The sequence below is a fragment of the Corvus brachyrhynchos genome, unplaced genomic scaffold, assembly GCF_000691975.1.
Source record: "Corvus brachyrhynchos isolate BGI_N302 unplaced genomic scaffold, ASM69197v1 scaffold131, whole genome shotgun sequence".
Classification (NCBI taxonomy): Eukaryota; Metazoa; Chordata; class Aves; order Passeriformes; family Corvidae; genus Corvus; species Corvus brachyrhynchos.
Window position 1 is genome coordinate 1,207,632 of NW_008236438.1, and position 13,459 is coordinate 1,221,090.

Genomic DNA, 13,459 nt, shown 5'->3' on the forward strand with positions numbered 1-13,459 from the left:
CCCGCCGCCGCCCCCGCCGCGGTTGTGTTGCAGGGGTTCGTGTCGGGGGCGCGGGAGCTCTCTGTCTCACCGCTTTCGCGATCTTATTTGTACCCTGTCTATGTTTTGCTTCCCATGGTGCCTTCGTGTCTCTTTCACAGACCCGCTGTCAGTCTCCTCTCCTCTCCCGTCTCGTCTTCCCGCAATTGGTCGTTTTATGCTTGGTCGCATGACGCGTTTCGGTTTCTTAATGTTTATAAGTATATGAGGGGACAGTGCCAAGAGAATGGATGGATTCAGGCTCTTTTCGGTGTTTTGTCTATGTTTTGCTTCCCATGGTGCCTTCGTGTCTCTTTCACAGACCCGCTGTCAGTCTCCTCTCCTCTCCCGTCTCGTCTTCCCGCAATTGGTCGTTTTATGCTTGGTCGCATGACGCGTTTCGGTTTCTTAATGTTTATAAGTATATGAGGGGACAGTGCCAAGAGAATGGATGGATTCAGGCTCTTTTCGGTGTTTCTGAGCAATAGGACGAGAAGCAATGGGCAGAAACTGATGCACAAGAAGTTCCACCTGAACGTGAGGAAGAACTTCTTTAATGAGTGACTGAGCACTGGAACAGGTTGCCCAGAGAAGGTGTGGAGTCTCCCTCACTGGAGATATTCAAGCACCATCTGTACACAATCCTGTGCCATGTCCTGTGGGATGACTCTGCTTGAGCAGGGAGGTTGGACAAAATGACCCTCTGTGGTCCCTTCCAACCTGACTGATGCTGTGATTTTTTCATAAAGCCTTGCTTAGTGTAGAGCCTGCACTTGGGACTGTGTGTATTTTTTGCCTAATTATGTAGTCTGGAAGATATTAGTATTAATGCTAAAACAGCCTTCAGTTGTCATGTATGGCATGAAAATAGAAATGTAGTTTAACCATACTGAAATAGGGAAAACTGCAAGCTACAAGAAAATAGCATCTGAAAGTGACACTTGAGCGTGTATACTCTGTAAGGTAGTTAAGAGCACAGCATTAAGGACTACAAACTGTTAGTTTGGCTTGTGAGAGCCCTGTCATGTCTCACAATATGTACATTTCAAAATGTGTGAAATCCATCTGGAAATTTAAAGTCAACAACAATAGTTGTTGTTGTAATCAGTTTTGTGTGATGGAGTTTTTTCTGGCTTTCTCTTCAGAGTTTTATTTCATACAATGCTTTCATGGTGATGAACTGTATTATTGCAGGGGACACAGGGGGAATAGTTTTTTATCCCACTCCAAGACCCCTTCCAGATTTCCATAGCCTGGGGTTCTTTTTCTCCCCCTCCTTTTTTTTCTTCTGCCTCCCCACTATACCCCCAGTCCCTCTTTGTTTGCCTCCTTTTAACAGTTTTCTGTCTGAGGAAAAACTAAGAATGCTTGGTTTCTTTCTTAGTTTCTTCTGGGCAGTGTTTGCTGGAGGCATTTCAGAAGTCTTAATAAATTATGTGAGCTGTTTCTGTTTTATATTATGGAGACATTCCAAGGCTCTTTAGAAGATAATGATTTTCCTTTGCAAAAACTATGCTCATTAGTTCTTAAAAGATTATGGTAACCTACATTTTGTAGTGTTCCGTTTTTAATTATGGATGCAACTAATTTTTCAGAAAGGCTTAGTAGAAGTATTGGCTACCTCTGAGTTCTCTTGTGTAATTCCAGCATTCACTGAGATATTCTGATTTTCTTTCCTCATCCACTTTACTATGAGGTACTTGAACTTTGGAAGTACTAGCTGAATATTTTACTCCTTTTAAATTGGGTTTTTGACATAATTTTCTCTGTGTTTTTGTTCTGAAAAAGAACAAAAGATTGAGTTAGTAATTTGTGCATCAATAAGAAGGTGGAGAGGTGTAATTCTTCTTTAGATCTTTATCTATTTTTAATGTTTCAATTTAATCTCAATCTGTTTGGTGGTCTTAGTGATCCACTAAGGTACTTTTAAAGGCTTCCTGCATCTGGTACATCTAGCCTGTTTGTTGTTGTCCCTTGAAAAAAAAATTTTGGCCCTTCTTATTTTTCCCCTGTTAATTGCTGATGTCATTCAGGTATGACACTTTAATGTGCCATAAATTGAGTCTCTCCTGATGGGAGAGAATTTGCTGAAAGTCCTTGCAAGGAGTTTAAAAGATAAAGCGAGACGTCTTCTGTAGTTTCAGTGCTTCCAGATAGTTGTTTATTAAGTCTTATCAGAGGAACTGAGCCACTAGCGTGACCCAGATACAGCATGGAAGGAGGAAAAGTAGGAGTGAGAGAGAGCAATTATCAAGATTTACACAGCCTTTTAAAGATATTTTAACTAATAGTCACTAAAAACATATATTATTTTCACTTTCTTACCAATTATTCAGTAACACGGACAGGAACTGTGGAATTTTCTATCCAATCATTCCAAACTACTTTTACTGCAGAATATGGAGTATTAGAAGAAGGAGAAGAAGGTCTAGAGAACAACAACAATCCTCCATTTTGATATTTTTTACTCTTATCTATTTACTGTAAAGAGAAGCCTAAAAGCTCTAAATTTTTCACCCTGTGGCAATCTTACATAGTAGTCTATCACCTAATTCACACCACTGTATTTTCTAGTTGTTGTCTGACTGTTGGTAATTTTTTCCAAGGTTTAAAGCTATACCAGTGTTGTCCAGGGGGGTAAAAACCCTTAAAAACAGGCAGAGAAATATTCTCGGCACTCTGGGTTCCTACAAGGTATCTCTTAATTGAGATAATTAGGATTCAATTTCTGAATTTGTATGTGTTTGTTACTGGCCCAACAGTTTCTCAAAGTTTTTAATTTAACTTGGGTTATTTTTCTTTGGCTGTCCAGATGCCCTATCTTTCAGGTTCTTTTGTTTGTTTTTCTAGTAACTTTGAGGATGCTTAATATAAATATTCTGAATTCAAATGAAGGAGAAATAGATTAGTACATTTACTGACAGAGCAGAAGTAACTGCTTAAAAAGTCTGCAGATATATGGAGGTAGAGTGTGTCTTTGTAGATATGAGAGTCTCTTATTGTTTCTATATTAAAGTTCTTGAAAAATAAAAAAAGCCTTTGCAGATAATCAAAGCAGTTAAGAAAATTTAGCACTTGTCATTGAGTTTTAAAAGTAAATTATTAGTGTCTTCTAATTTTACTTAGTTGTATAGTTAGCTGATTTTACTTAATGACTGGGTGCTTTCTAGAGCTACAGGGGAGTTAGCTAAAAGCTTTGGATTAAGGGAGTTTATTCTGTTACATAGTTGATCTGAAGTGACAGATACGATTTGGTAACCAATATCAGTTATTGTAGATCTATATGGTAACTGTTCTATTTGCTTGTTAATAGGCTGTCTGTTTACCAGAAATCGCTAACGCAGGTGGTCCTGTAAATTACAAGGAAGAACTCGTGGAGGAATGTGAGAGTATTTGGAAGCAGATGGAAGAGGTATGTAAATGTAATTGATAGACCAGATTTATTATAAACCTTTCACAGAATTATTTTATTCACCAGATGCTTGCCCCAATCCCTCCAAAGAAACCATTTCAATAAAACCAAACCAACAAACAACCCCCCCCCAAAAAAACCCCCACCAATAGAAAACAAACCAACCAAAAAAACCCCAAACAAACAAAAGAAAAACAACAAAAAAAAAAAGAAGAAAAAAGATCTTCAGAAAGTTCAAAGGTAGAAGTGCTGGCAGGGGTGAAGAATGCCTTGTAGTGTCAATGTGCTGATGTTATGAGTTAGTTAGCATTGGAGCATATGTTAAAATTTTGGAAAATTAAACAATTTACTTCTGTTGTGGTAGTACCAGCATGCTGAGACCCTTCTGTCTTTAGTCTCACAAAAGATGGGATTCCAGTTCACATGTACTTTGGCTCTTAAAGGAGAGAGAGAATAGGGAAGAGAGAGAGGCAGAGGAGGACAATGATGTTTGCATAGGCTTATGTAAACTGACAGTTACATTGTCATGGTTAATATTTCTCTCTGATACATGGTGCAGTATGCTAACAATAACACTTTAGGGCTGGTTATTTTTATTTACAGCATTCCCAGAAAACATGAACTTCTATCAGTTCTGTGGGAATACTGTTATTTCTTTTAAGATTCTGCTGAGTTTGATGAAAAGTCATGTTCTAAATTTTAATTTCAGGGTCTTAATCGCTTCACTCAATTTTGTACGGTACTTGCATGCTATTTGCTGGAGTTCTGAGTTGTAGGTTCAAAGTATTAAAATATCAGAAACTGAAGTAAAAGTACTTCCAAATTTAGAGTAGAACAAAGTACAGACAACTCACAGTGCAGTAATTTTACAGAATTTGATTCAAAAAGACTAACATGACTTTATTTCTTGTTGAGTATTCGGGTAAGTTTGCATGTAACAAGTAGCGGGCAAGTCTGTGTTTAAGTTTCTGAACTTTTGTTTGGCACCGTTTCAGAGGACCTGAACTTTCTTTCAAATTTTCAAATTAGAAGGTAAATTTGAATGTTTACTATTTTGAATTTAATTGAAAATATTTGATGTCTTGTATCTCATTCCCACCATGCCCAAAATAATACAGGAAGTGATGTGTTAGTTTTGGAAGTTGATAAAAACAGTAGGATTTTTATTACTTTGATTTTCCATCCTGGATGCACTGATGTTTCAGCAAAAGGTTTAAACTAATAGTCTTTTAATTAGCTCTTAGGTTATATGGTTACATGTAATGTTCCAATAATTGTATGTCATCATGAGCAGTTTTTGTGGGAGAAATCCTGTATAGTGTTCTGGTATCCAAACGTTAACAGCAAGGTTTCCAAAGTACTGCTTAGTAGTTCTGCTGTTTAGTAGAATACATCCTGCCTTGTCATGAGGCAGGTTAAATTGGTGACGGGAAAAAACGAGAGTTTAGCAAGTGTCTCCTGTTTATGCTTTGGATATTCGTGGTGGCCTGAATTTCAGACTGTATATATACCCCGTTGCAGTCATGGGAGCTGATATAGTGTACTCCCAAAAATAAGACTGCTTCTGAATTTTACAGTATACTGCCCTAAATTACTTAAAACTAAAAATGTGTACTATAATGTGATTGCTCTTCTCGGAGATCCAGAAGAGTAGCAGAAAGTGTGTTAACTTCTCAGTAGCTTCCCTGTTTCCCTTTTTCTTCCCAGTTTCTCATGTTCTTTCTTCATCTGTTCAATGCCTTTCCCCATATGAACTTCTCCCTCATAACTTGCCTTTTTACTCAAATGATGCATTTTTCTTTAGCTGCTGCTTTTCTACTTCTTGGTTAATTAAGTTCTACTTTACTGTGCTATGATTTCAAAATATTTCTTAATTTGCTCTTCTGGGTTAGGGTATAAGGGATGTGGTAGGATCTAAGTTAAAATTCTTTTATTCCTATATTTTAAAAGTTATGTTGAAATTTCTAAGACTTGTGCTTTTTCTTACAAAAGAGAAGAGTAAACAAACTTTCTTTGTGTTTTGTTTTCTATCAAGTGTCAGAGCAAGCTAATGCTTCTAGGAACAGACACACTGCTACAATCAGATGCCAAGGTAAGACAGTGGTTTTTTAAAAAGTACTTAATTTTCTGTTAAGACCATAGAATCACAGAATGGCTTGAGTTAGAAAGGACCTTAAACATCTCCTAGTTCTAACCCCTCTGGCATAGGCAGGACACCTTCCTCTAGATCAGGTTGCTCAAAGCCCCATCCAACCTGGCTTTGAACCCTTCTAGGGATGGGGCATCTGCAGCTTCTCTGGGCAATCTGTTCCAGTGTCTCTGTGCTTATACAATAAAGAGTTTCTTCCTAATAGCTAATCTAAACCTGCCCTCTGTCAGTTTAAGGCCATTTTCCCTTGTCCTATCACTACATGTGCTTGTAAACAGTCCCTCTCCTTTCTTTTAGGCTCCATTCAGGTACTGGAAGGTTCTATAAGGTCTCCCTGGAGCCTTCTCCAAGCTGAACAACCTCAATTTTCCTCACCTGTCTTAATAGGAGAGGTGTTCCAGCCCTGCAGTCATCTTTGTGGTTCTCCTTCAGACTTACTTGAGGAAGTTCACATCCTTCTTATGTTGGGGACCCCAGAACTGGATGCAGCACTCCAGGTGGGGTCTTACTAGAGTAGAGGGGCAGAATCCCCTCCCTTGACCTGCTGGCCACGCTGCTTTTGATGCAGAGATTATGATTGGCTTTCTGGTCTGCAAGTGCACGTGTCCAACTTCTCATCCACCAGGATCCTGAAGTCTTTCTTGTCAGGGCTGCTCTCAGCCTGTAATGATGCTGGGGATTGCCCTGACCCAGGTACAGAACCTTGTGCTTGGTCTTGTTGAACTTCATGAGTTTCATACTAGCCCAGCTCTCAAGCTTGTCCAGGTCCCTCTGGATGCCATCCCTTCCCTGCAGAGCGTCACTGCCCCAGACAGCCTGGTGCTGTCAGTGAACTTGCTGAGGGTGCCCTTGATCCCTCTGTCCATGTCCCTGACAAAGATGTTACACAGTGCCTGTCTCAGAAACAAGGCCTAAGGAACGGCAACTCATCAGTGATCTCCACCTGGATGCTGAACTGTTGACTGCACCTCTGAGTGTGACCATCCAGCCAATTCCTTACCCACTGAGTGGTCTGTCCATGAAATTTGTGTCTCTCCAGTTTAGTGACAAGGATGTTGTTCCAGACAGTGTCAAATGCTTTGCACAACTCCCAAATAGATGACATCAGTAGCTCTTCCCTTATCCACCAATGCTGTAATCCTGTTATAGGAGGCCACCAAATTTGTCAGGCATGGTTTGCCCTTCAAGTCCTGTTGCTTAACACCAATTGCCTCTTAATTTTCCACTTGCCTTAATATAATTTGAGGAGGATCTGCTCCATGATCTTGCTGGGCACAGATGTGAGAATGACCACTCTGTAGTTCCTGGATCTTTCTTTATCTCTTTTTAATAATACAGTTGTATGTCTCCTTTTCCAGTCAGTGGGATCTTCACCAGACTGCCATGACTTTTCAAATATGATGGATAGTGGCTTTGCCACTTCACCTACCAGTTCCCGCAGGTGCATCTGTGGTGGGTTTGATCTTATCTGCCCACCAGGTGCCCACCTTAGCTGTTCAACACTCCCCTCCTCATCTGGACAGGGGAGAGGAAATATAACTGAAGCCACATGGATCGAGATAAGGACAGATTTTCTCGTAGTAACTTTGAAAAATGCAACTAATAAATGACTAACATAGGCAGCAAAATGGGAGGGGAGGGGGTGTAACTTCAATACTTATTTGGACTATTTCCTAAACAGTACATATATAATTTCTTCTTGTTAAATGTCATTGTTACGCTGCCTCTCACAGCATCCTTCTGGACATCTGCCCAGCTGTGGGATGAGCAGGTTCACAGTGTGCTGGGTGAAGACCTGGCTGAAGGGCAGAGCTCAGAAGGATGCAGTGACTGGGGCTGCATCTGGCTGGTGACCAGCCACCAGCGGTGTTCCTCAGGGTGCAGTTCTAGGGCCAGTTCTGTTCCATGGGTTTATCAGTGATCTGGATGAAGGACTGGAATCCACCATGGGCAAGCTGGCTGATGACTCCAAACTGGATGGTGCTGTTGACACTCTTGAGGGACAAGAAGCCTTGCAGAGGGATCCAGCTGGCTTAGAACATTGGGCAGTCATCATTGGCATGACATTTAATAACAATGAATGATGGATTCTGCATCTAGGACTTGAGAGCGATGCTGGGCACAAGGATAAAGCAGGAAAGGAGTGGCTGTTGGGCAGCCCTGCAGGAAGGGATCTGAGGGTGCTGGTTGACAGCAGCTCGGTGGGAGCCCTCAGTGTGCCCTGGCAGCTCCGAGGGCAAACAGCATCCCGGGAGCTTGAGCACGGCACTGCCAGTGACAAGAGAGGGATTATCCCACTGTATTCAGTGCTGTGCAGCCTCACCTGGAGTGCTCAGGGCAGTTCTGCACCCCACAATTTAAGAAGGTTGTGAAGGTCCTTGAGTGCATCCAGAGGAGGTCAACAAAGCTGTTGAGAGGGCTGGAAGGCCATGTCCTATGAGGAACTGCTGAGGACTTTGGGTGTCTCTGTTTTGTAGGGAAGGAGCTGAGGGGTGACCTGCTTCCTCAGGGGTATCTATCTCTGATACCCAGTGATATTATGTGTGGGAATGGTTCAAAAATACACGAGGGGAGGTTCAGAGATGACGTTAGAAAGCATTTCTTTACTTATATGAACCTTCCTCTGAAGGACCTTCACAACTCTGACTCTTTCTCATTTTCCCCTTTGAAAAAGTAATAGAAACATTTCTTGATCCCTGCGAATGACTGTAAAATATTTTAAGGAATTAGTGTTCTGTTGTAATAGATGCTCTTTTGCTTTCTACTATATCAACTTAATAACTCAATTTCTGTCCCGTCCTACCTCAGTTTATGCCAATGCAACTCAACACACTTCAAGAGATGTTTCTTTTCTTGTTACACAGCTTTCCTTGTTAATGCTGCGATGGAAGACTTTAACAGTAGATTATCTTTGGTGGCAATCGAGAAATCCTGAAGGTAAGTAACTGTTTCCCTGTAAAGAGTGCTTATATAAACTTCTGCAGAGTTTCTTTCATCTAGGCCATGGGTATACTGAATGTCTGCTGATTGTACGTTCATTTTATAACTACTTAAAAATTGAAATAAATTTAATGCTACTAAAAAAAGCAGCATATATGGTTCATTTCTTCATTATTTTTGTACTTCAGTTCTAAGTCGACTTGAAATTAAAAGTGAATTCCACTGTAACTTAATTGTATGATTCTGCACAAAGAAATGCATGATTAATACCACCATTCATCAGTCAGCTGAATGGAAAAGCAACTATTAGCAGATCTCCTAACCAAATAAGAGAAGTTCATTGTATTGTTACCCACCTTCATATTCTTTTCTGTGTAATTGTTTTTTCTCCATCTTTCATTTGTATTTCCTTTTTAGAACAGAGCTACTTTGGCAAATAATGTTGTCTTCATTTTATCTTTTAAGAAACTGATACATTTTTCATCTTTGCAAGTATTGCTAATAAGCTAACAGTAGTTGGCCTAGATGTATTTTTAACCATACATCCTCTGATTTTTTTAAATTAATATTTTACAAAGGTATGTTGTTTTATGATGTGCTAGTTGAAACTTAGACTTTTAGTGCTAAGCCCACTATACTGTAGAAAAATACGTATTTTGAATTAACAGGGATTGGAGATTTCAGGTCAAGATAAAGTGGTAAGAGACACTAGAATTTTTGAACAACAGGAGTCCAGAATGCTTGCTGATCCTGAGAAGCACAAACCACTGAGACTAGTGGTAGTTCTTACATTTGTTAGGCATTATCAGTCAAAAGGTATGAATTCCTCAGTTCTTCAAAATTCTCTTTGTACATAAGCATCAGTGCTGACTGATTTCACTCTCTTGCAAGGCTGATGTGGCCAGACACTGGAAATAAAAGTATTCAGGATCTAAGTGTGAGTAAAGTAATCTTTGTTTTCAGATGTCCCATATGGTGATTCCTAAAACGGTTCACACTACACTATCATTAATATTCTGGTAGTACTCCCGGTTATGTCTCCTGTCAAGGACCTGTTAGCACCTGTCAGTCCAGTACAACTTCTAGTTAATCTTTAAATTAATATATCGACTCATTTGAGTATTTTTATGCCAGTAGAGGCTTGGTTTTATAGTATTTGCAAAATTAGAGGAATGTGTTTTAGACAGCACATGATAATTTCCAATGTTTTGTCATTTAGCCAAATGGAAGTACCTTTTCAGATCAACATTAGAGGCAGTTCTCCAAATTCTTTCAAAGTCTGTATACTTGCTGCATATCACCATCGAATAAGAGACGCTGGGAAAAAAATATTTTTCTTTCTTATAAATAGATATTTTTGCTCTATTAGAATAAATTCATAGTTCAGTGTTGTAAGCCTCACTCCAAGAACTGTCAACCTCCAATGCTGCTGAGGTATGTAGACCAAAGGCATGTCATTGAATGAATTTGGGACATTCTGGTTCCTGGCTGCTGTTCATGAATAAGCTGCTGGTTTAAAGCAAATTAATTGAAAGCACCTAGTTTTTATCTGGGTAAAATACCTGGCTATTAGATTTCCTTAGTAAAATATGTATATTTAACTTCAAGCTATTGGCTTAAAAATATCCTTGGCCTATTTTTTTGGCTTGATGACTTGCTTTGTTCAACCATTTTTACTTATTCCCAGATGATAATATTTCTTATTAGAATCTTAATTTTGTAATAGAGAAATTATCTATTTATAATTAATATGTTGCAGCCAAATTTTTGCCTTTTTTGGCTCCCTTTCCAGTGGAAGAAAAAAAGGTTGCTGCTAAGAATTAGAATATAGTTATGGTGCTTGTATGAAAAGAAGGAGTCCACTTTGCTTATTTCTCTGTCTTGGCTTCTTTCTACCTACTATTTGTTTTGAAGGAGGAATTACTTAATTGAAAACATTGTCTGATTTTATCTAACTAGAAATAGCAGAAATACTGATTTAATACAATTTACTAATGGAGCATGAATGTCAGGCTGTCTTGTTACTTTGGTTTCTGCTTTTAGTAGTGGCCAGTTCATTTCCTGTAAATGGGGGCCTGTCAGCATTTCAATCTTAAACCTTATTTTCGGAGGTTATAACTTGGTAGTTCTACATTTTTTTGAGCACAATATTGGCAAACAGACTTGAATTCACGATGCAGATTTTATTTTTGTGAAGCTTTTACTTTAGTCTCTTTTTCACTCCCACTTTCTGGTATTATTTAAGTAGCTCTAGGTCTGCTAAATCAGCTGAATTAAAACTTTTTAAAAGGCATTTGGCTTATAAAAATAGAATTTAACTTTTACCTTTGCAAAATAAGGAAGTGAAAGCAACCATATTTTAAACCATTTAAAGCAGTTGTGGTCTCTGCACAATTTCTGTTTTTCTTTGCAAAATAGCAGTATTCTGCCAAATACCTTGTTTTATTTTAGTATGAGTTTCTGTATAAACATGTGCATAGTGTTGCTTTTACATTCCTAGCATCTGGTAGTATTTTGCTTAGTAATTGTACTGTGTATCGCTAGGCAATTCTGTCTGATGTTTGACTTTTGAGAGTGTAGTGATTGTGAAAACAACTGAAAAAGATTTAACTGATAGTGGATTGAGCAACCCATGAGCAACCCATGAATTTACAGCAGCAGCTGTCATAAGTGTGTTGTCCCAAGGTTTTAGATCTGCATTGTTCCTTCACTAAATTATGGTGAATGATTCCTTTTCCAGGAAGACAGGGCCTTCTATTCTGATACTCACGCAATGTGAACATTGAATGGGAAGTATGAGCTCAGGATTAGGTATCTAGAAATAAAGAAGTATTATACGGCAATTGTAGAAATTGATAATAATTGGTAAGGGAGGGCTTATAAAGATCATGTCAGGAGGAAGGGGCGGGGGGAAGAATTGTATGGGTTTTTTCAAATATGCCAATGAATGTGAATAAAAGTGCACCAATGAATTTTATCACATGTAGATAGGATATTCATGTAAATAAACAAAGCTTACTCTAATAAAGCACAGACCACTATCTCCCACAGCTCTTGAGCTTAATTTGGGAGCTCAAGTTTTGTGTCAAGATGGAGAAACGGTAATTCTCTAAGTAAAAGGAATTTTATTGAAGCATTTAATATAGTGCATTTTTAAGTCAGTAGTTTTTCTGATTTTCATCTGAAAACAAACAGTGCTTTTAAAACTACTAATCTAAAGCTTCTTAAAATTTGTTGAGGTTAAGTAATATAACATTACCAAAGAAAGTACTTTTCTGAATTTATTAAATCAACTGTATGTATTTAGGAGATGTTTAATGCTGTCATGAGAGGGTTAAGGGTTTTCTTTTTGTTAAAGGCATTCTTTTATTTAAATAATTACTTGTAAGATTAGCGATTTCAAGCCCAAACTTGCACAAAAAAATCTGTCTTAAAAAGATTTAAATCTGTTAGAATAGCTTTCATATATCTCCTGTTAGTGTATTGAAATAGTTTAAAGAAGTCATGTTTATGCAGAAGCTGCAAGTTGACATGGATCCGAGAATTGACTGGAGTCTGTTGAATGCTGTAAAATACAATAATTCAATTTTTATTCTGAAAATGCATGAGTCATAAATCACTGCATTTTGTAGAAGCATTCTGGGGAAACATTTCTATGTTCTTGAATTGTGCTTTGCTTTCCCTTAGATATTGCTGTTGCTCAGGGTTGGAGTTAGGGTATTGGCCTTGCCGGACCTTTCATCTCCCTGTATATAGCTGTTCTTGTGAACAATAAGAATGGTGACTTGCTTCTGAAGTTATTAAAACTAGGTTCTGTAGTCCTGATCAAGCATTTGGGAGGCTGTTTAACAAGGAATTGGAAGACTGGAATAATTTGATTGCCCACATTGGTAATGTTGTTTGAATGCCTTCTGCTGAAAAAATCAGGCTCAGTTGTCTTGAAGTATATGGAAATGTGGTGTTCATTCATTATGTACCTACACCAGTGTACTTGGAGGTAGTTCAGTATAAAAAATGACACACAAGCATTAACATTGCACTTTTTTCAGTCTAATTTAACTTGCTGAATAGCGTTAGTAGGTTAGCCCAGCAGGATACCACAGCATGTGGTTAAACTGCTGCTGACAGCCAAAATGTTTTTTAGAAGGTACACAGATTTCTCTCTAGCCAGGCTGCTTTTCAGTATCAATAAACCTTTATCATCCAGTGCAAAAAATAACCTATTCATTTTATTTTTCAGTAATTTCTACCAATCCGGATGTACTGTTAGAATTAGGAAAAGAAGAGGTAAGTATTTTTGTTTGTAAGAGATAATAAATTTTTTTTTGGGAAAAAAGAAAATCAGTATATACAATTACTGCATTTTCCTGTGACTGTTCCTAGGGTGGACTACTGCTAAAATACTGTGTATTTTCCTTCAGCCATTTTTGTTGTTCTAATGCTTTTTTTTTCCTGTAGTATAACTAGTAAAATTTCCTAGTTGTGATGAATGAGGTTTAAATTGACTTACTGCATAAGTCAGTGGGTAATGCACAATAAAACAGTATTTTGCCTCTGGATATGCCATCTGTAGCGGGTTGAGTTTGAAACCGGGCAGAAACACCAATTAAATGTAGTGGTTTTGATTCAAAATATTCATTATTTACTTATTTTCCTTCTGTGAGATAAGAATTAGGAGAAAAGCAAAGCAGGCACAAACCTTAAACAGTTGCAGTACAATGAAAGAGCTTTATTACTAACAGAATTAAAAGTAAAGAGAAAACAACAAAACAAAATTGAAGTAAATTCCCCCCCCTCTTTCCAGCACTTCTCTCCTTTTACCCAGCTCACACAAGGGATAACAGAACATGGGATGTTAGTCAGTGCTGCAGTTCTTGAAAAGTCTCTCTCTTATGCTTAAGGAAAAAAGGGTTTTCCTTCAGCTGCACGTGGTTCCCAAA

General features: G+C 38.3%; 1 protein-coding gene across 1 annotated transcript in view; it reads left to right on the forward strand.

The window, feature by feature from the left end:
* Positions 1 to 2,976: 2,976 nt before the first annotated feature.
* The window catches only part of CENPK (centromere protein K), a 28,127-nt gene continuing 17,644 nt past the window's right edge, over positions 2,977 to 13,459 (forward strand). Inside the window, exons 1-5 of the mRNA XM_008643552.2 lie at positions 2,977 to 2,982; positions 3,332 to 3,430; positions 5,466 to 5,522; positions 8,444 to 8,516; positions 12,760 to 12,806. Of these exons, the coding sequence (XP_008641774.1) occupies positions 2,977 to 2,982; positions 3,332 to 3,430; positions 5,466 to 5,522; positions 8,444 to 8,516; positions 12,760 to 12,806 (282 nt within the window). The remainder of the gene's footprint in view (positions 2,983 to 3,331; positions 3,431 to 5,465; positions 5,523 to 8,443; positions 8,517 to 12,759; positions 12,807 to 13,459) is intronic.